The following is a 21,718-nucleotide window of genomic DNA, read 5'->3' as shown; positions in this document are numbered from 1 at the left end:
GGCTTTACAAGGTGCTGGTCAAACCACATTCAGAGCATTGCCAGCCATTTTTAGCCCCATATCTAAGGAAGTATGTGGTGGCCTTGGTGAGGATCCAAAGGATGCTTAGGAGAATGATCCCAGGGATGAGCTGGTTAATGTATGAGGAGCGTTTGATGGCTCTGAGCCTCTATTCACTGGAGTTTAGGAGACTGAATGAGGATCGCATTGAAACCTACTGAATATTGAAAGGGCGGGATACAGTGGATGTGGAGAAGATGTTTCCAGTAGTAGAAGAGTCTGGAACCAAAGGGGTCAGCCACAGAATAAAGGACGTCCCTTTGGAACAGAGATAAGGAGAAATTTATTCAGTCAGAGGGTGGTGAATCTCTGGAATTTGTTGCCACAGACGACTTTAAAGGCCAGGTTACTGGGTAGGTTCTTGATTAGTAAGGGGGTTCAGGTTATGGGGAGAATGAGGATTGAGAGGAAAAATACATCAGACATGATTCAAATGACAGAGAAGACTTGATGAGTTGTAAGGCCTGATTCTGCATCTTTCCCTTGTGGTCTTATGAACTTCAGTGATACCATCAAGGTTTATAATAATCCACCATGTAGTTTCTTAATTTCAGAATTTCTATTGAATTAACAATTAAAGTTCCTCTACTGTTGTAATAAGTTGAAAATTCACAATGATGTGTGCAGGTTTCCCTTTTACTGGCCTGTTGCATCTCATTTTCCCAAAATCCATCTGACATTACAAATCCTTAATTCTTAATTCCTCAGTTAAATCTTCAGCGTAAGGATCTCTTTACCCAATGTAACAAGATTGTTGCCATGGGGAAACCTTCCCTCCAATGGTGATCAAGGAAATTTCCCAGCAAAGAAAGATACTGCAGCTGAAATGAAAACAGAAAATGCGTAAATGCTCAGCAGGTCAGGTGGTCTCTCCAGGGAGAGTTAACGTTTCTGGTTGCGATTATTCATTGGAATGGGGAAAAGATAAAGCAAGCTTCAAGTGGTGGCATAAGGAAGGGGTGGGGATGGGAGTGAGGTAAGAGCAAAGGCCCGTGATTGGGTAGAGTCCATGAAAAACTGAATGATATAAATGTTGGGGGTGCTGACAGAAGAGTCTACAAAATTATGATGGGTACAGATAGAGTAAATGCAAGCAGGCTTTTTCCACCGAGGTTAGGTGAGGTACAAATCCTAGGACATGGGTTAATTGTGAAAGGGGAGAAGGTTAGGGGGAACATTAGGGAAAATTTCTTCACACAGGGAATAGGTTTCAATTAGATCTTCCCTCATTCTTCTTTTAGTGGGACTAACTACAGAGATCAAGAAACACAGTTTACCAGAGAAGAGTCAGCTACCAACTGTTTTTTTATTTTAAACAATCACGCGTTTCATAAAGGGGAGTGATGTCAGGGCACCTCACAAAAGGGAGTGAAGTTAAGATGCTGGAGAGTCATTGTCTCTCTGGCAACACGCCAGCAGGGAAGCAACACACTTCGTCAACCCACGTGGGTCTGCAAACATGGGTTCTCCTGGGCAAAGAAGGAGAGCTAGCACCATTCTGTGCCAGCTGCTTAGTGCGGCGATTCTGCCTGTCTAGCTGTGTGGCTGCTCGGTCCTCCACACTTCTAAATCCCAGTGAGTACAGCCCCAGACCCACCAAATGCTCCTTATGATAACCCTTTCAATCTTTACATTCCCTGGATTAAACTCCAGCAACCTGCCCTGGTCTGCCCATCTTAAGCTAGCTCCTTTACTTCATAGAATACTACAGCATAGTACAGGCCCTTTGGCCCTCAATTTGTGCCAACCTATATATTCGTTAAAAAAAGTACTAAGCCCTCCCTTCCCCGTAACCCTCTATTTTTCTTCTATCTAAGAGTCGCTTAAATGTCCCTAATGTTTCACCCTCCACCACCATCCGAGGCAAGGCATTCCAGGCACTCACAACTCTTTGTGTAAAAAAACTTACCCTTGATGACTCCCCTAAACTTATCTCCCTTCATTTTGTATGTGTTCTCTGGTATTTGTTATTCCTGTCCTGGGAAACAGGCACTGGCTGTCCACCCTATCTATGCTCTTATAATCTTGTGGAGTTCTATTAAGTCTCCTCTCATCCTTCTGCGTTCCAAAGAAAAAAGTCCCAGCTCTGCTAATCTTGTCTTATAAGACTTATTTCCCAAACCAGGTAACATCCTGGTAAATCTCCTCTGCACCTTCTCCATAGCTTCCACATCCTCCCTGTAATGAGGTGACCAGAACTGAACACAGATGTAGAAATAACCTATGAGAACCCTTTTCATTTTTATTAGCTATAATGAGGCAAATAAACTTCATTAGGGTGTGGGAGGAAACAAACACCTGGTGAAACCCATAGGAAAACATGCAAGCTCCAAGCACACCGTACCAGTGGTCAGGATTGCACCGAGATCTCCAGCACTGAGGGAGTGAGTCGACCATCTGCATTACCATGCATGTGAAGTTAAAATAACCAAAGGTCAGTGTGGACTTGTTGGGCTGAAGGGCCATCTGGTGTGGTCTCACCAGAAGCCTGAGGACATTTATTAACTGTGTCCCTTAACAACTTCCACAGGTGCACTAATGAAAGCATCTTGACAGTGGGCCTCACTGTGTGGGACAGGAACTGCCTTGCCTAAAACCACAAGAAACTGCAGAGGGTTATGAATGTGACTCAAGCCATCACAAATTCACTCCTCCTTGCCATCGACTCCACTTCTGTTTTGGCTGGAAAAGCAGCCAGCACATTATAAAATTCATCTCACTCTGGCCACACTCTCTTCTCTCTCCTCTTACCGGTCAGAAGATCACACACCTCTTGATTCAAGGACAGTTTCCTTCTTGACTTCCAAAGGGACCTCACACTTGTAAAATCATGTTACCTTTGCTCTGGACCAACTGATCATACAAAGTAACTCTGCATTGAGTGCAAGGTTCTAGTGGTGATGCCACTCAATTAGTTGATCCATCTCCATCCTGAATGCCATCTGTGATTCTGCCGACAACCGTGGAGTCATCGACAAATTTGTAGATGGCATTTGGATTGTGCTTAGTCACTCAGCCATAGCTGAGAGTAGAGAAGTAGGCTAGGCATGCATCATGAGGTGCACCTATGTTGATTGTTAGTGAGGAGGAGATGTTTCTGATTCATACTGACTGTGGTCTTCTGATGAGGAAGTCAAGGATCCAGTCACAGAGGGGAGTGCAAAGGACCAGGTTTTGAAGCTTGTTGATCAGTTCTGAGGGGATGATGGCGTAGAAAACTGAGCTGTAGTCGATGAAGAGTCGAAAAGCCTGATGCACGTGTAGCTGTTGTCTTGGATCCAGAGCTGAGTGGAGAGCCAGTGATATTGTGAAGTGGATTCTGACAAGAGGTGAATTGAACTGGGTTCAGATCTTTACAAAGATCCAAGTTAATTCTGACCATGACTAACCTCTCAAAGCAGTAAAGTTAATTCTGACCATGACTAACCTCTCAAAGCAGTAAATGTGAGTGCTTTGCAAGGTTATGCAAACTGTTTCTTCAGGTGAGGTGAGACTTTTTTGAACATAAGTATGGAATGGATAAATAGGTGGATTCTTCTTCACAGAATCCCCATGAACTTTATTTAGCAGTGAGGTTCAGGGAGGGAGGGGCCAGCTGGCCTACTCTTATGAAGTGTCTGTTTGGGTGAAGGGAATGCAATATACTCAGCAACCAACAGCCATTAAAGTGTTGGAGTTTCTGTGCAGACAATCCCAGCACTGTGCCTCTGGGCCTTATCCTGTGCTGTGTGTCAGTGATACTTCACAGATAGGTCTGTGTTTCAGGTAGTGACATATTACAGATGTAGTCAGCTGTGCTACAGACAGCAGCCACATACGTCAGCTCACACATTCACTATAAGTCTTTCCATGGTTGGCATTTGACTTATTTAGATCAGCAAGTGCAGACTGGAAAGTTATAAAGAACAAATAGGCCAGATACTGAACCCACTGAAGAACCAAGATTCATCTCTTGCCTATCTGGCCAAGCTTCCCAGAGACACTTTGTCTTCTGAATCCATCCTCTTGCCTTGACTACCCTGAGAGATATCTGTCTAGATTAGTCAGCATTGCCAAGGTTTGTTGTAGTGCTCTGAGGGATATGGGGCTAGCAGAAATGGCATGGTCTGAGTTGGGTGAAGGGCCTGCTTCAGTGCAGCAGTGCACTGAGGGATCTGGGACTAGCAGGACGGCATGGCCAAGGTGGGCCGCAGTGCTTGTTTCTGTGCTGTAAAACTTCAGGGCACCTGCACTGCCTCCGGCACCGACCTCTGATAGGTGGGGAAATGGCGAGATGTGAGAGGCTTTGTCAAGATCACACATCCCATTGAGAGGAGACACGTCCATTTTGAGTGGGCTAGGAAAGTGGGCTGTGAAGAAGGACCAGTGGGGGTCATGTTGTATTCAATGCTGGCCTTGCATCAAATCCCCCTTCGATCTGTGATCTGTTTCTTTTCCTTACTTACTCTTCATAGGATCGTACAGCATGGAAACAGGCCCTTCAGCCCATCAAGTCCACACTGACCTTTGGTTATTTTAACTTCACATGCATGGCAATGCAGACGGTTGACCCACTTCCTGTGGGTTTCACTGGGTGTTTGTTTCCTCCCACACCTTAATGAAGTTTATTTGCCTTATTATAGCTAATAAAAGTGAGAAAGGTTCTCGTAGGTTATTTCTACATCCATGTTCAGAGAATAACTGAGTGACTATGAAAAGGAAGATCAATTCGTACAAAGCAAGGGCAGCATAAGAGCACCATTGTAGGGGTTCATTCAGGAGTCTGGTGACTGCAGGGAAGAAACTGTCTTTAAGCCTTGGTGAGAGATTTCACACTATTGAGTTTTCTTCCTGAAATATGGGTTGGTCAATTAATTGGCTGCTGTAAACTTCCCCCAATTTTTGGGTAAGGGGTGGAATCTGGGTGGGGAGATGGGAAGTGGAGAGAATAGAACCAGTCCTCAATGAGGAGTCAGCCGTGGAAAGGGTTAAAAACTTCAAATTTCTGGATGTCAACACTTCTGAAGATCAATCCTGGTGCCTCCATTTCAAAGTAATCATGAAGAAGGCTCACCAGCAGCTAGACTCCGTTAGAAGTTTGAGGAGATTTGGTACGTCACGAAGGATTCTTGCAAATTTCTACAAGTGTACCGTGGAGAGCATTCTGACTGATTGCATCTCTCTCTGGTATGGAGGTGCCAATGCATAGGAAAGGAAAAGGCTACAGAGAGTTGAGAACTTGGCCAGTGCCATCAATGGGCACCAGCCTCCCCTCCATTAAGGACATCTATAAGAGGCAATGTCTCAAAAAAGCAGCCTCCATCATCAAGGATCCTCATCATCCAGGCCATGCCTGCTTCTCACTGCTATTATGAGGAAGGAGGTACAGGAGCCTAAAGGTGAACACCCAGTAGCACAAGGACAGCTTCTTCCCCTCCAACATCAGATTTATGAATGGACAATGAACCACAGACACTACCTCACTTTTCTCTTTGCAGTAATTTATTTTTAAAAATGTAATTTATAGCAATTTTTGCACCTGTGATACTGCAGCAAAACAACAAATTTTGAGGCATGTTTATGACAATAAATTCTGATATGGATTCTGATTCGTGCAAGATTGGTGAAAATGGGTGTGAGCTATGGTGTGATGTGAGCTAAGGGAAAGTTTCTGTGTTGCCTGACTAGATTACACTGCGCCACAGTGACACCTAGCAGGTCTTACACCTTCACCTCATCAGTCCGCTCGTGCTTCTACACTCTTCAATTAAAGCTCTTTCCTGAGTTAGAATGAACAATTCCCACTGGCCAGGTTCACTTCATTACCCAATCCCTGGCAGCCTCCCCAGTGATCTCTTCCTTCCTCTGCTACCTCCCCCTGCCTGGAAAGCATCATTGGGTTGTTGAGCAAAGAAACAGGCCCTTTGGTATCCATGCCAACCCTTCTGTCCATCTATATCAAGCCCACTTGCTCATTTTCAAAACATTGACCATTTAAGTACCAGCCATAATGCCCCTTAAAGGAAGTGACTGGATCTGATTCCTACTCTCAGGTGAGAATTCCAGATATCAACCACTCTCTGCATAAAAAAATTCATTCCTCAGATCCCCTCTGAATCTCTCACCTTAAATCCATGCCCACTTGTATATGATTCCCTCTTCTGTGGGGAAAACATTCTGAATATTGACTCCATCTATGTCTTGATCTTGTACATATCTTTCAGCCTCCTTTACTCCAGGGAAACTAAACACAACCCATCCAAACTCTCCCCTTATCTTATGTCCTCCAATGAGGTGAAATGGCCATCCAGATGAAAGAGATGAGGCTCCAAATATCCACTCTTGTTTCTACAGTGAGGGACTCAAACCGACAACTTACCATGTCCACTCAACCCACTCCAGAATTAGAACCAGAATCAGGTTTATTGTCATGAACAGCTGTCACAAAAGTTGTTGTTTGACAGCAGCTTAATTGTGCATTACAGGTGCATTGCACAAATTACATTTCCGTAAGTGCAATATTTAAAAATAAATACTTTGTACCAAAGAAGAAGAAAAAAAGTGAGATAGTGTCTGTGGTTCATTGTTCTTTCAGAAATCTGATGGCAGAGGGAAAGAAGCTGTTTTTGTATTGTTGGGGTTTCATTTTTAAGTTCCTGTATCTCCTTCCTGATGGTGGCAGTGAGAAGAAGGCATGGCTTGGGTGTAGAAGGTCCTTGAGGATAGAGGCTGCTATCTGGAAACACCGCCTCTTAAAGGTGTCCTTAATGGATTGAAGACTAATGCCCATGATGGCCCTGGCTGAGTTCCCAACCTCTGTAGCATTTTTTCTGTCCTGTGCACCAGTCAGAATCTCTCCATGGTACACCTGTGGAAACTTGCAAGAGGCTTTGGTGACATACCAGATCTCCTCAAACTCCTCACGAAGTATAGCCGCTGGCGAGCCTTCTTCATGGTTACATCGACATGATGGCCACAGGACAGATCTTCAGAGTTGTTGACTTGACACCCAGGAATTTGAACTTCTTCACCAAAGCAGGTAGAGGAACTGCTGAAGAAAGTCCTTCTGCACAAAGTGTTAAACTGGGAGAGAGGTTCTGTGTTCACACTCGACTGGGGTGAGCAGTGACAGCTTTACTGCATTGCTGTGTGTGTGGATTGTTTACTGATTAGGTAAGCTTCTGTAATTACTGACAGAAAATGTGACTCACCAGCTTGAAATGCCCTGCTCCCTGACTGACTGGCACACACCTCACAATCAGTGTGATGGATTGGTCTAGAAGAAACACGGCACCCTCGCAGCACAGCAGGAGGCTTGTCGGCCCATCAGGCCTATGCCAACATCTAGTAGAGTGATCCATGGAACAGGTCCTTCAGTCCATCTTGAATGTGCTGAACTATTATTCTGCTTAGTCCCATTGACCTGCACCCAGTCTATATCTCTCTATACCCCTCCCATGCAAGGAATATCCAAAATTAAGCCCACATTTATTACTTCAGTGAGTAGCTCATTCCACACTCCCACCAATCTCTGTATGAAGATGTTTCCCCAAATGTTCTCCCTAAACTTTTCCCCTTTCACCTTTAACCCATGTCCTCTAGTTCCTGTCTCACTCAATATCAGTGGATTTACTCTATCCCTGCCCATCATAATTTTGTATACCTCCATCCCATTTCCCTCCTCTTTCCCTCTAACTTTGCAAATTAATCTCTTCCAAAAGCCCTGCCCAATTTTGTTTCCACCAGTCTGTGAGTTCCTAATCATAGCTGCTCTGTGAATATTTTACTTTTTTTTCCCAAAGTGTAAAATATGTAATCCTCTGTCCTGATCTTGACTACTTCTGCCAAACTTCCTCAACCTTCTCTTCTCTTTGAAGCAATGAACAACCTGTTCAACAATCTCAATGGGATGAGCAGCATCAAGACCCCTGATCAAGGGTTACAGCCCCTTTACAGCACCTTTCTGTTTGTCCCACTGATGCTGCTCAACCTGCTGAGTTCCTCCAGTAGGTTGCTTGCTGTTCCTGAACCTTTACCAGACCTTTGCAATATGTGGCAACCAGAGTTAGGTTCAGTGGCATGCTTGTGTTTAGTATTGTGTGTGTGTGTGTGTGTGTGTGTGTGTGTGTGTGTGTGTGTGTGTGTGTGTGTGTGTGTGTGTGTGTGTGTGTGTGTGTGTGTGTGTGTGTGTGTGTGTGTGTGTGTGTGTGCACATGTGCGTGTGTGTGTATTTATACATGCGCATATTCTCTATTTATCTATCAACATGCTGAACAAAGTAGCAACTCTATGATTTCCTTACGGTAGACAAAGCTAAAGAATTTCATGTACATTACATTCTAAATGTAGTATTACATGACAATAAAGGAACCTTTACCTTTATCTATCTGTCTATCTATTTTTAAAGAGAACACACACACACACACACACACACACACACACACACACACACACACACACACACACACACACACACACACACACACACACACACACACACACACACACACACACACACACACACACACACAAACGATAGAGTCACACAGCTGGAAACAACTCCTGCAGCTCTTTGAGTCCCTAGTAGCTATCAGTATCTCATCCTCATGGTCCATAGTAACATAATAACTAACCCTCTATAGTTATCCAAAGATTAGCATTTGACGAAGCTAAGAAATGTACAGGAGGCCATTTGACCTATTGTGCGTAGGATAGTCAGGATGGACTTCAAGTAGCTGGAAAGAAAAAATGTTTGGAATAGGAAAATAAATGTCATTGTCCCATAGACCCACAGGCATCTGGCTTCATGCAATTTTCTTATTCCTTTCCGAGAGTTATTTTTGAATCTGCTTCTGCTGTTCTTGACTCGTGCACCTGCTGTTTCTTTTCTCACTTAATTTTTTTTCCCCATTACAGAGAGACAATTCTTCAAAGCTGACTGAACTCAGAATGTGCTGTGGTTGTGAGGTGCTATATAAATGCAAATTCTTCCTTCCCATAGAATAGGCATCATGCTCCCATCTCTCAAATGTTTAAGGAGGCAGCCGATAGTATAAGAGTATAAGAGGTCACAACCTCTTCTCGTTGCTACCTTCAGGCAGAAGATACAGAAGCCTGAAGACCAGCTTCAAGAACAGTCAAGAACAGTCCATTTTCTCCCACTACATGTATATTTAGGTTTTTTATCCTTCATGTCCTACTCTAACCCGATACTACTCCAGGATCAAATATTTACCAACACAACAGAGCTTTTGCTCTACAAACTAACTGAATATATATTTTTTCCACTTTATATTTATTATCTTGTTTTCCCTTTATACATATAAATTATCATTAACTTGTGTTAGCACGTTTCATGTAACTTGGCAGCTGCAGTAAGTAGAAATGTTATTGCATCTGTACATTGTACTTCTGTATATGACAATAAACTCATTCATTTGTTTCTTTACCTTCAGGGTGCAGGGAGACCGTGCTAGTGGCTCGAGAACATATCAGGTAAAAGAAAGCCACTCAAAAATATCTGGGGTTGCGTGGCATGTGTATGCCTGGTTGCCAGTTGCTGCACCCACCAACCATTGGGCAGATCTGACCCGCTTTCTTTCTGACTTCCCGGGAACAGAGCTGAGAGGGAAGCGGAGGTTGGACCGGGACCAGGAGCTTGGTGACTGCTGACCACATCCAGTATCCCACCTGCCAAACACACCATGCAAAATATTTACTCAAACAGCTTGAATGTGAACTTGCATGCGTCTGACTTAAGTGTGGATACAATGCCTGATTCATGTGCATGCAACCTTGAAGGGTTTTTATTGATGCAATTGCGGTTGAGCTGCTCTGAAACATATCTCCTGCACCCTTCACAGATCCGCATGGTGTTACCCTTCCCCACATCCACCCTCTCCTGAAGTCAACACTCCACACCCTGACACTAAGGTTGCCTCGTGTGAAAGATCATAAGACATAGGAGCAGAAATAGGCTATTAATCGCATCGAATCTACCCCACCACTTAACCATGAGCTGATCCATTTTCCCACTCAGCCTCACTGCCCGGCCTTCTCCCCATAACCTTTGATGCCCTGGCTAATCAAGAACCTATCAATCTCTGACTTAAATACACCCAACAATTTGGCCTCCACCTGTAGCAACAAATTCCACAGATTCATCACCTTCAGGCTAAATAAATTCCTCTGCATCTCTATTCTAAGTGGATACCCTTCAATCCTGAAGTTGTGCCCTCTTGTCCTAGACTCTCCCAACACTGGAAACAACCTTTCTACATCTGAACCTGCTTCCAAAATAGTACTGACTTATTATATATAAAATATTTTTTTTAAATTAAATTTAAAAAGTTAAAAATTGTATTTGCAGCACAAATAGAAATTGATTCCGGCCATTTAAACCCGTACTGATCATTTATACCTAAGTTGACCTTAAACCCTGTTTAAACTGGAGCACCCAGGTAAAATTCACACAGACTTGGGGAGTATGTACAAACTCCTTACAGACAGCACTGGATTTGAACCCAGGTCACTGGTGCTGTAATAGCGTCATGCTGACTGCTATGCTACCGTGATCTAGTTGCTATTACTGCAAACCTGCCCAGCAACTGGTGGTGGGACGCTGCTCTCCCTCTCCTTTCTCCTTCTTAGGTATGTCTTTCTATTCATCCAGCAGATGTGGCAAAGCCAGCAGAATATCTGTCAATGATGCCAATGCGCTTCTGGGGAAGGAGGTCCTACCTGGGAAAGGAATTCCAGGCTTTAGACTCAGCGACAAGAGAATGAATAAGAGTTCAAAATCAAGGTGGGGGTGCAACTTGGTGGGGTGCCTATTTGGGTTGGTCCTCTTGCCAAAAATCATCTGGCGCTGGTCTGCCTTCTTCACCATTACCTCAATATGTTGGCTCAAAGAGAGATCTTCTGAATCCTATCTTCCAGGAATGCAAAGTACTAACCCTTTCCACCTCTGTCCTGCCAATGTCCATGGCCCCTTGGCCTCCACTTCCTAAAGTCAACAACAATCTCCTTGGTCTTGCTGACGTTGAGAGTGAAATTGTTGTTCTGGTGCCTCAACATCACAAGGGGCCCCATCACCCTGGTCAAAACCTCTTCTCACTGATACCTTCTGGTGGAAGACCATCACTTTTAGGTTCATGAACAGTTTATTTCCCAGCAGCTATCAGGCTCTTGAACCACCCCATACCATCCTGACCCTCACCATAAACTACTCCGGAACCACCGAAAGAACTGTCTGCATGACTGAAACATTACTTTTTTTCATTTACTATCTGCAACTGTACTTACTTATCTTTTGATATTTATCTTTTATTTTCTGTTTTGACACATTGTTTATCTTGCATTCCTGCTTGGCTGTAGCAAGAAATAATTTTGGTGCATCTGTATATTGTACTTGTGTATATAACAATAAACCCATAATCGTCCTGATGAAAGGAATGACTAAGTTGGGAGGTGTCACTGAAGAAATGGCATGGTTAGCGTAGCAGCTCGCACAATGCTATGAAGGAGTTTGCATGTTCTCCTTGTGTGTGCATGGGTTTCCTCCGGTTGCTCAGATTTCCTCTGACCCTCCAAAATCGTATGAGAGTTATAGGTTAATTGATGTTTTTGGGGAAGAGACGTTTATCATGTTGTAAAATTTTAGATTTTAAAAATGTGGGCAATAAGAGCAAATAGCTCAGAGATGGATCATACTGTAACTAGATCTGTTGGGAGGGCTGGAGAAGGTCATTCAAGTTTGCTGCTTTGCCCAGGGTGGCACCTTCAGACTTGTTGGACCTGGGCTTGTCCAGACAAGTTGAGACTATTCCTTCAGGTTCCAGAACCTACGTAAGTCTTGGAATGTCACTGGCCTTTGGCCTGCTGTTCTAGATGTGGCTGATCCAGTTGTGATTCAGACTGATGGTCACCTTCCCAGCTCTGATTTTGCTAGTGGCAATGCTTTGGAATGTCAAAGAGTAATGATCAACTTTTCTCTTGTGCCTGGAACTTGTGGTGTGAAATCTACTTAGTAATGATGAATGAATATTGTCTCAATCTCTCTGCATGAAGGAACAGGCTGATACATTTGCTGAGAATCTGTGAATGGTATTGCACCTTGTGCAATCTTCGGAAAACATGAAGCAGCTAAAGATGCCCCATAGAACTCCTGTGGTGATATCCTAGGCTTGGGATTTCCAACAATCACCATTTTAGAAATATGATTTCCACTAATGAAGACTTCTCCCTGAGCATTTATTCACCTGAATTCCTCAATGGCTTTGCTGTCAAGGACATTCACAGGAATTCAGCTCCTTGGCCCTTGTAATGACATGTGGAGCCAAGTGGTCCTGGCAAAATCCTTCCTAGGATTTGGTGAGCTGGTTAGTTGTGAGTAAGTGCAACTTTAATGAGATCAGGTACTATTATTGTCATGCAGTAAAACAGAAATGTAACATTACATGAAATTGCATTTAGTTTTCTGTAAGGCAGATAAAGATCCTCCTTTAGTATTAGCATTGGCCAGTGTCCATTACTGACAGAGAAAAAAAAGCAAAAGAGAATCCCCCTGGAGTGTCCGTGGATTCACCTCCGGCGCTCCTGCAGCTTCTCCAGCTGCACAATACTCCTGTTCAGTTTAAACCATCAGCTACCCTGCAGATCCAAACCTCCAACATGGTGAGGAGGACTTCAACACCCAGAGTCCTTTGGGATCCATTATTGGCCTCAATATCCTTTCAAATCCTGGTTCTGATACTTGGTTCTCATGAGCCGGTCTCCATCAATCCATAGCTTGTGCGGGTGCATCGTCCACAAGTCGCCAACAGCTTTTCCTGTGCTGTACAGTTCTATCTTCTGTATTCAATCATTCCTCAGGATTTTACACAGTTCAATCAAGTTGCCTCTCACTCTCCTCTATGCCAGCAGATACAAACCTGGTAGACTCAAGGTCAAGGTTCCTTTTATTGTCACATAACAATATATTAAAAATGTAACATACATGATGTACTTCTGTCTGTCATAAAGGAAACAAAGAGTTACTATGAGCATTGCCAAGAGCCCCTAATTATATGAGAAAGAGAAGCAAAAGAGACTCAACCCTCTCTTTTACAATTTTCTTTACATAAGATACAGTACTCCAGATGCAATCTCACTAATGGTCTTCATAACTGAAGTAATAATGTCCCTACTTCTGTATTCAATTATCTTCACAATAAAATAAAATAATTTTACCTTTCCTAATTACTTAATGTACCACCACCCTCACCTATTGTGAATCATCTGTGAGGACACTCTAACCTCCCCGTATTTCAGAGCTCCACAATCCCACCCCATTCATGTGTGGATGTTCTTTTCATGCCAGAATAGACCATTCCACAATTTCCCTCATTGCACTTTGTTTTCCAGATATTTGCCCACTCACCACCATTTATATTAATTTGCAAATTTCTTCTATCATCTTCACAACCTACTTCCCTGGCTACCATTGTGTTCTCGATAAACTTAGTAATTATAATTTGGTACCTTCAATCAAGTCATCAATATGTACCACAAAAATATAAATGTTAATATTTATATTGAGGCCCAGTGCCAGTCCTTGTTTATTATGTTTTCCCAACCAGCAATGGTTAACTTACAGAACAACATGAAAGCTGCAGATATTGGAACCTTTAGCAAACAAAGAGAAGCTGGAGGACTCAGGTCAGGCAGCATCCATGGAGAGAAGCGGTCGGTCAATGTTTCGGGCCAGAACCTTTTATCGAGATCCACTGATGCCTAGTCACAGTATCTATCCGCTCCGAGATATTAGCTCCAATGCCATGAAATTGTATTTTCCACAAGAATCTTTTGGAGCCCAAATCAGGTGAGAGTTTATGGCTGCTTTTCCTGGGGGCAGTTATTCACTGAATGAACTTTCGTGAGTGTTTCTCTACATATGGATTGTAAATCACCCCAACTTCAGCTCCTGCTGGGGGAAGGATTGGAGTTCTTTGGGTTGATGCCGGGTCACAGAGGATAGATAGAACAGAAACAAGCCATTCAGACCAACCATTCCACACTCTCCATATGTCTCCTCCTACCTTTCCTGGCCAAATCTGTCGATGTGTCTCTCTAGTTCCTCCTCCTGAAGTCTACCAGTGCTCAATGTGATGATGTTCAATATCCTGCTACCGACCCAGGCAGACTGTGGTCTTTTTGTTTCAACACCCTTTGAATAAAACAATGTACTTTCATTTCCTGATTGGATTTCTTGGAACTATCCAGCACAGAAACAGACCCTTCAGCCCAACTCATCCATGTCCACCCGAGTCTGTCCCATTTTCCTCCATTTGTCCCACACACCTGTAAACCTTTCCCATCCATATACCTTTCTAAATGGTGCAATTGTACCCACCTCTACTCCTCTGGCAGCTCACTCCATATATCCACCTCCCTCTGTGTAGAAAAGATCCCTTTTAAATCTTTAAATCTGATCCCTGCAGTTTTAGACTTACTGGGAAAAGACTGTGACCTTTCATCTCTTCCATGCCTCCCATGATTTTATTTATATATTCACCTCTCCAACTCCTGAGATCAGGATTGAACTGGGATTAGAACTGTGAGGCAATGGGTCTGCAAGCTGTGCTGCTGTGCACCCCCTCCCTTCCCCATGCTGATGCTTTTAGCCATTAGCACCATGAGCAGCATGAGCATTTTGTTGTCATACACGAGAACACTGAAGTTCTTCCTCTCTGAAGTGGGGGTCCACACAGGTACCTAAGATACATGTGTAAAGTGGGTACATTTCTAGTCTGAGATCAGTTTGCTCTTCAGCCCTGTCTAAGCACACACTTTTTTCTGGGACATAGGCCTAATACCAGAATCGTTGAGCTTCACCAAGAGAAGGAGCAATAATCTCAGAAAAAAAGAAAGGGAGTGTGATGTTTCTGTTATTGCAATAAAGAAACTTGGGTTCTTTTAAGACAACTATATTATCTATAGAACTCATGACAGTGTGGAGGCATCCATCTTGAATTCAATCCAAGCTGCTAACAAACTAGTCTATGACTCCCTCTGGTGGGAGGGAGGATCAATAGCACTCTATCATTATATCCCCTTTCCTTGAGATGTTTACTCTAACATCATGACATACTAATGAAGTACTCATTTCAGTTTAAAGTTCAATACAATCATAAACACAACATCAGCAGCACAAACTTTTAAGTGTGTGGATCTTTTTCTTTTAGAGATTCAGTCTGTCAGGTGCTTTGACAATGCGCGTGGATCTTCTCAACACAGGTGCTGTGTCTGCTCTATTGGTCCACTACTGTCTAACACTGGTGCTGTTTCCTCTGTTGCTGTATAGGCTGGATCTTCTGCATTTGTCTGTCTTGTAGTGTCTCTTGTGCTCTCAGCAGGCTCTTTCGATTCCTCCTCAGTATTTGACTATCCTCTGATCTGGCAGTGTAGGATCTTAGATTTATTTACTCTGGAACAGCAGCCTTTTTGTCCCAAGTGTTGGAACCTCTGAGTCTCACTGTGTCATGTTGTGCCAGTGGCCATAATCTTTTTGCTGACATCATAGTTTGCTTTTTGTCTCCATTGCATTGTTTTTATTTCTGTTTGATATTTTCAATATTTCTGTTCTTGTTTGGGTCTGCAGAGTAGGGAAGTGTGGTGCGTAGTCTATGTTCTATCAGAAGCTCAGCAGGTGGCATGCCATGTTCAAATGGTGAAGCTCTGTAACTCAATAGAGCTGGATAAGGATCTGAGCCACTGTCTAGTGCTTTCTTGAATAACTGTTTAACTATGTGAACTCCTTTCTTTGCTGTACTGTTTGACTGTGGATGCAGAGGACTTGAAGTCACATGTTAAAAATCATACTCTTCTGTAAATTTCTAGAATTCTCTTCAACAGTAGCATGGTCCATTGCCACTGCAGACAATTTGAAGAATTTGATCGATTTCATATATTTGATCACACAAGCAGCAGACATGTTAGGAAGCAGCGCAATCTCCAGATAGTTCAATAGGTAGTCAATAACCAGCAAGTAACTATTTCCATCCATGTGGAATAGATCAGTCCCAACTTTCTGCCATTGTGCTTCTGGTATGCCAGTTATTATCATGGGTTCCTTTGTCTACTTTGCGTGATGTTTCAAAGAGGTCTCACAGCTGGAAACCATCCTGTCAATGTCAGCATTTATCCCTGGCCAATAAATAACAGTTCTGGCCCTCCTCTTGCATTTTTACATTCCAAGGTGCCCCTCATTCAGCCTTTTCAGCATCTCCTATTGCAGCGATTCAGAAATGATCGCTCTGAGTAGAAGCCCATTGACAACACTCAGATCAGCTCTGATGTTGTAGTGTGGCTGACATTCACCTCTAGGCCATCCTTCATTCAGATTTTTGATGACCTTCTGTAGAACTGTGTCTTTTTCTGTTTCTGTTGCAATCTGCTTGGTTTTCATGTTAGATACAGGAAGAGATTCAGTGATCACATTCACGTGGAGATTCACATTTGTCTCTGTGAACTCTCATTGTGTGCTTCACTCTGCGTTGTGCCCTGGATAACTCATCAGCTAATACAATTGTGTACACCAATTCAAAATAATAATGTTATAGCTTCATCATCAGTCTTTGGATTCTCGATGACATTTCACTGAGATTTTTCTTGATTATTGCTATTGATGGCTTGTGGTCTGTCTCTTTCATGAATGTTGGTAGTCCATACACATAACTGTGGAATTTATCAAGTCCATAGACCAGACCTAGACACTCTTTTTCGATCTGTGCATATCTACATTCAGATGTTGCCATTGTCCTTGATGCGTATGCTACTGGCCTCCAATCTTCTCCCACAGCCTGAAGTAGTCCACACCTATTCCATTTTTTGAAGCAACCATACATATTTTCATCCTTCTGGATGAGAGTCAAAGAACATCAAAAGTACTGATTCTGTAGTTAGAATGGTCTTCAGTCATCCCTATTCTTCATCATAGTTGGTTGTCCACTTAAATTCACATTTGTCCTTTAACAACTTCCTTAGGTACATTGTTGTGGAAGACAGGTTTGATATGAAGTTGATCATACCCAGCACTTTCAATATGCCTTTTTTGTCAGTTGGTCGAGACATCTCTAAAATTGATTTCACCTTGCTCTTGTCTGGCTCCACACCTGCGTCTGACAGTTTATCTCCCAGAAAGGTGAGTTCCTTCACACCAAACTGACATTTTTCTCTATTTAACTTTGATTCATACTTCTGGATGTGTGGTAGCACTTTGATGAGCCTCTTGTTGTTTTGTTCTTGTGTGGATCCCCATAGGATCATGTCATCCATGTACACACATACCCCATTTGTGCCTTCTATGATGTGCTCCATTGTCCTTTGGAACACTTCCAGAGCTAAGGAAATTCCAAAAGGCATCCTCAGACAAGAGCATTGGCTAAACAGTGTATTAAATGTTCAATATTTTGTGCTAGCTTCATGCAGTTTTATTTACCAGGAGCCCCAGGATGCATCCAATTTAGTGAAAAACTTTGCACCAGCCATCCCACTTGTAATTTTACCGCTGGTCAGAAGCTGATAATCTTCTCTCTTTATATTGGCATTCAAATCATTTGGGTCCATGCACACACATAGGTCACCATTCTTTTTGACACATTCCATTGAATTCACCCATTCTGTGGGCTCTTTCACTTTCTTTATTGCACCTAGTGACATCATTCATTTGTGTACCTGTTTGAGCTTTTCTTTTAATGAAAAGAACCCGCCTCAGGGCATGCACTACTGGCTGTGCGTTCTCCTTTAAATGCATCTTATAGGTGAATGGTAGAACTGTAAACTCCTTGAAGGTGTCTGGAAATTGATCCAGTATTTCCTCAATGCTGTTCCATGCATTGACACTGTTAATGTCGTACACCCTCTTGACTAGGTTTAGGTTTTACTTGCTTTGTCATCAAGCTGTGATTCAAGTCCATCTGGGAATATTGTGAACCTGAAGTGGTGCTCTTTCTCTTTAACTTTCACCTTGAGTTTACATGTACCTTTTGTGTGGATGCTCTGTTCATTGTTGGCATTGAGCTGTACAAGATTTGCATGGATGTAAAGCTTTATCTTCATTGCTCTGATGTTGTGCTCACAGATCAAATTGACTTTTGCCCCTGTGTCCAGTTTGAAAAAAAATATTTGTTCCATTTGTATGCAATGACACAGTCCAGTTATCCTGCTTGACTCTGTTCATGCTTGGCTGTTCAGTGTCTGTTGGTTTATAATCTTCCTGCACTACCATGCCCATGAAAAGAGTATCACTGAGAGCAGTTTTTTTATGTAGTGCGTACAGTTTCACTTCTGTTTTGTTTCCCTTTGGAAAAACATTGCTTTGCATAATGATTCTGCCCTTGGTCTTATTGCATACTTTTCCATAGGCTGGCCATTGTTTTGGTGCACATTGAGTGCCACATCATTTACAAATAAATGTCTCTCTACCTTTTTGTTATTCCCTATATCTTGTTTTTTTTATTTTTGTGTGTGGACACTCACACTGTGGCTATGGCTATGCCTTTGTTTTCATTGGTTTTTGCACTCTCACCAAACTTTTTCATATGCTGCAGAGCTAATTCACTGGCTTGGCATATCTTCACAGCTCCAACTAAGGTAAGCTCTGTCTCTTGTAGCAACCTCTCTCACTTTCTTATTAATAATCCTGAACACAATTTGATCATGGATCATTTAATCTTGCAGTGGCCTGAAATTACATGTTCTTGCTTTTAATTTCAAATCGGTTAAAAAAGTATCAAAGCTCCCTCCCTGTAGATGTGTGAACGAGCAAAACATGTACCCCTCGAACATTTAATTTTCCTTTGATGGACAGTGTTCATCAAACATCTTGATAACCTCGTCAAACTTGCCCTGGTCAACTGCCTCAGCAAAAACAAATATTCTGAAAACCTCTAGGGCTTGAGGTCCACCATGGTAAGTAGCAGTGCAATCTTCCATGCATCAGGTTTTCTATCAAGTCCAATGGCTTGCAGGTACAGCATGAATCTTTGAACAGCATCCACTCATGGTCAGCATTTCCAGTCCAATTTATAGCATCAGTCTCCATTTTCTCTGCTGCTATCGACTGATTCTCACTGCACACTCTTGGTGTATCTTCAACTCCTATACCATGTGATGTTTCTTTTATTGTAGTAAAAAAACTTAGTTCTTTTAAAACAACTGTATGAGCTATAGAACTCATGACTGTATGGAGGCATCCACCTTGAATCCAACCCAAGGTGCCAACAAACTAGTCTCCGACTTCTTTTAGTGGTCAGGAGGATCACTAGCACTCTATCATTACAGGGAGTCTTTCATTGTACTGTAGAGTGAAACACAAAAGTCTGTCGAACCTGTGATCATAGTAAAAATATGTCAAAATGCAAGACCAAGAAATGAAGGCCTGAGCCCTTCTTCAAGCCTGAAATGTCGGCAATATATATATTTGCTTTTTATGGATGGTGAAAAGACTGACTGAGTTCCTCCAGCATATTCAATCTGTTTTTACTTGCACATATATAGCACCTTCCATGGCATCAGGACATCCCAATGCTTTCAACTGAAAGCTGCACCCTTGATAGAGCTTCCGTCTCTCACTACAGTAAGTCCTTGAATAATGTCGTTTCATTCAACATCATTTCTTTATAATGTTGATGAGAAAAAAAAATACTGCGGTATTTCACTGCCATATAAAATTGGTTTTGTTCAATGTCATTTTGTTATAACGTTGATGAGAAAAAATACACTGTAGTATTTTACCACAATATAAAATTGGATTCATTTAACATTGTTTCACTTGAAATAGCACTTTCCAAGAATGTATCAATAACATAAAGTGAGGACTAGCTATACTAGCAATGGTGGGTCAGCCTCTTCCTCTACTGCACCCATACCCTCTCCCTAATCCCCCTCCTCTGCACACCTATCACCACTCCGTTTACCAATTCAATGGCCTTTTGAACTTTTCAACAGCCAGACTGTCCCCTCAAACTTGAACCCATTTGGACAAGGCCTAGTGCTCCTTTGTGAAACCAGCTGATTCCTGCCCATTTCATGTGAATCCATCCAAAGGTGAGCAGGGGCTTTGTCGCTGTGTGCCCTCCCTCAGGAGGTGGGAGCTGAGTCTTGGTGCTTTGGGTCTGAGAGCCTCTCAGGGGCATGGGGGCAAATTACAGACCAACTCTCCATTGGCAGTGCTGAGAGAGAGCTGTGCCATCTCAGGTGACACTTCCAATTGAAACATAGTCCCATGCTGTCCCTGGGGAAGCATTGAATCTGCAAATGAAAGAGGTACACTGCATGGGTATTAATTGGGTTTGGGAGTGGAAGAGTAGGTGGAAGGTGAAGCAAGAATTGTGGAGAGATTATAACACACAAACATCCTGGACAAACTCAGCAGGTCTCGCACCATCCATAGGAAATACTATAATTTCCAACCCAGACTAAGTTGGCCATACTGGTCTATTTGGAATGCACGGGTTCATGGGTCAGAAGGACCTTCTACTGCGCTGTTTCTCAAGATTATATTAAAAAATATCCTTCTAAGCCTTTGTTCTCTTCAGCTCGGTGGTGACTGAATGCCACCTAAATAAAGGGCTTGTCTTTCGAAGAAAGATTGAACAGGGGTATCCTCCACTCAGTCGAGGAGGGAGAGATGACCTTGTAGAAACATGGGACTCTGGGAGTGCTTGACAGGGGAATGCAGTGAGGATTATCCATGGGTAGATCTGAATGAGAGGGAAGAAGAGGAAGATGGGCAGGAATTTCATTTGCCAAAGGGCTGTGACTCTTTGGAAATCTCTGCTCCAGAGATCTGTAATGGCTAAATAAGTTAATGTAATTCAAGAGTCAGATTTAGGCTCAAGGGAAGTTAAGGGTTACAGACAGGAAATGATGCAAGAAAATAGAAGAGACCATTTGGCTCATCAAGCATATCCTTCCAAACAACATCTGCTCCTCACTGACAATCAACTCAGGCGCTCCTCAAGGATGCATGCTTAGCCCACTGCTCTACTCTCTCTACCTAATTTAAATGCCATCTACAAATTTGCCAATGACGCCACCGTTGTCAGCACGATTGGCATAGCAGTTAGTGCAACACCTTTGCAGCACCAGTGATCAGGACTGGACCGGGGTTCGAATCCTGCACTGTCTGTAAGGAGTTTGTATATTCTCCTTGTGTCTGTGTGTGTTTTCTCTGAGTTCTCCAGTTTCCTCCCATTGTTCAAAACATACCGGGGGTGTTGATTAATAGGATGCAAATTGGGCAGCATGGACTTGAGGGCTGAAATGGCCTGTAACTGTACAGTATGTCTAAATTTAAATAACAGATGGCAATGAAGAAGCTTACAAGAGGGAGATAGGTCAGGTGATTAAGGAATGTTACGACACCAACAACTGTATTGGGAAGAGTTCTGGCTATCAGGTGACAGCACTACCTCCTATCTAGTCGGAGGACACACCAGCTGCCAATCAATGTTTGGTTCCACCCCACCCATTAGTCCTGTTGGTGCCATGTAAATTACCTGGACTGAACTCTCCAGCCTGCCTGTACTTGGTCTTGGGCCATTGGCTGTTGTAATTGGATGAACCCTCCTGGCACCGATCCATTGCCCTCCTGTAAATAATCTGGGCTGGACCCTCCAGCACTATAAAGATGCCA

At 42.9% G+C, this 21,718-nt stretch overlaps 1 protein-coding gene and 1 long non-coding RNA gene across 25 annotated transcripts in view; one reads left to right on the top strand and one right to left on the bottom strand.

The window, feature by feature from the left end:
• Positions 1 to 677: 677 nt before the first annotated feature.
• On the bottom strand, positions 678 to 1,380 carry LOC138735862 (uncharacterized). The gene is made up of 2 exons (XR_011339986.1): positions 1,338 to 1,380; positions 678 to 881 (listed from the first exon to the last, which is right to left on the bottom strand). It is a non-coding gene; the product is annotated as an uncharacterized lncRNA (long non-coding RNA).
• An 8-nt stretch (positions 1,381 to 1,388) lies between these two features.
• LOC138735861 (uncharacterized) overlaps positions 1,389 to 21,718 on the top strand; it is an 81,766-nt gene continuing 61,436 nt past the window's right edge. For 6 of the 24 annotated variants that reach the window (XR_011339983.1, XR_011339982.1, XR_011339978.1 and 3 more), the window contains exons 1-4: positions 1,389 to 1,635; positions 9,495 to 9,534; positions 10,712 to 10,843; positions 13,659 to 13,900. Coding sequence is in view for 13 of the 24 variants with exons in the window: in XM_069884384.1 (XP_069740485.1) it covers positions 1,404 to 1,635; positions 9,495 to 9,534; positions 10,712 to 11,048 (609 nt within the window). In the remaining 11 variants the exon portion in view is untranslated. Of the gene's footprint in view, positions 1,636 to 3,830; positions 4,118 to 9,494; positions 9,535 to 10,711; positions 11,490 to 13,658; positions 13,901 to 14,885; positions 14,954 to 19,578; positions 19,658 to 21,718 lie in introns of those variants that run through there. The other 18 variants (XM_069884390.1, XM_069884391.1, XM_069884392.1 and 15 more) reach the window with 11 other exon arrangements.

This window comes from Narcine bancroftii, chromosome 6 (genome assembly GCF_036971445.1).
Source record: "Narcine bancroftii isolate sNarBan1 chromosome 6, sNarBan1.hap1, whole genome shotgun sequence".
Lineage (NCBI taxonomy): Eukaryota > Metazoa > Chordata > Chondrichthyes > Torpediniformes > Narcinidae > Narcine > Narcine bancroftii.
This window is presented reverse-complemented; position numbering and strand designations above follow the sequence as displayed.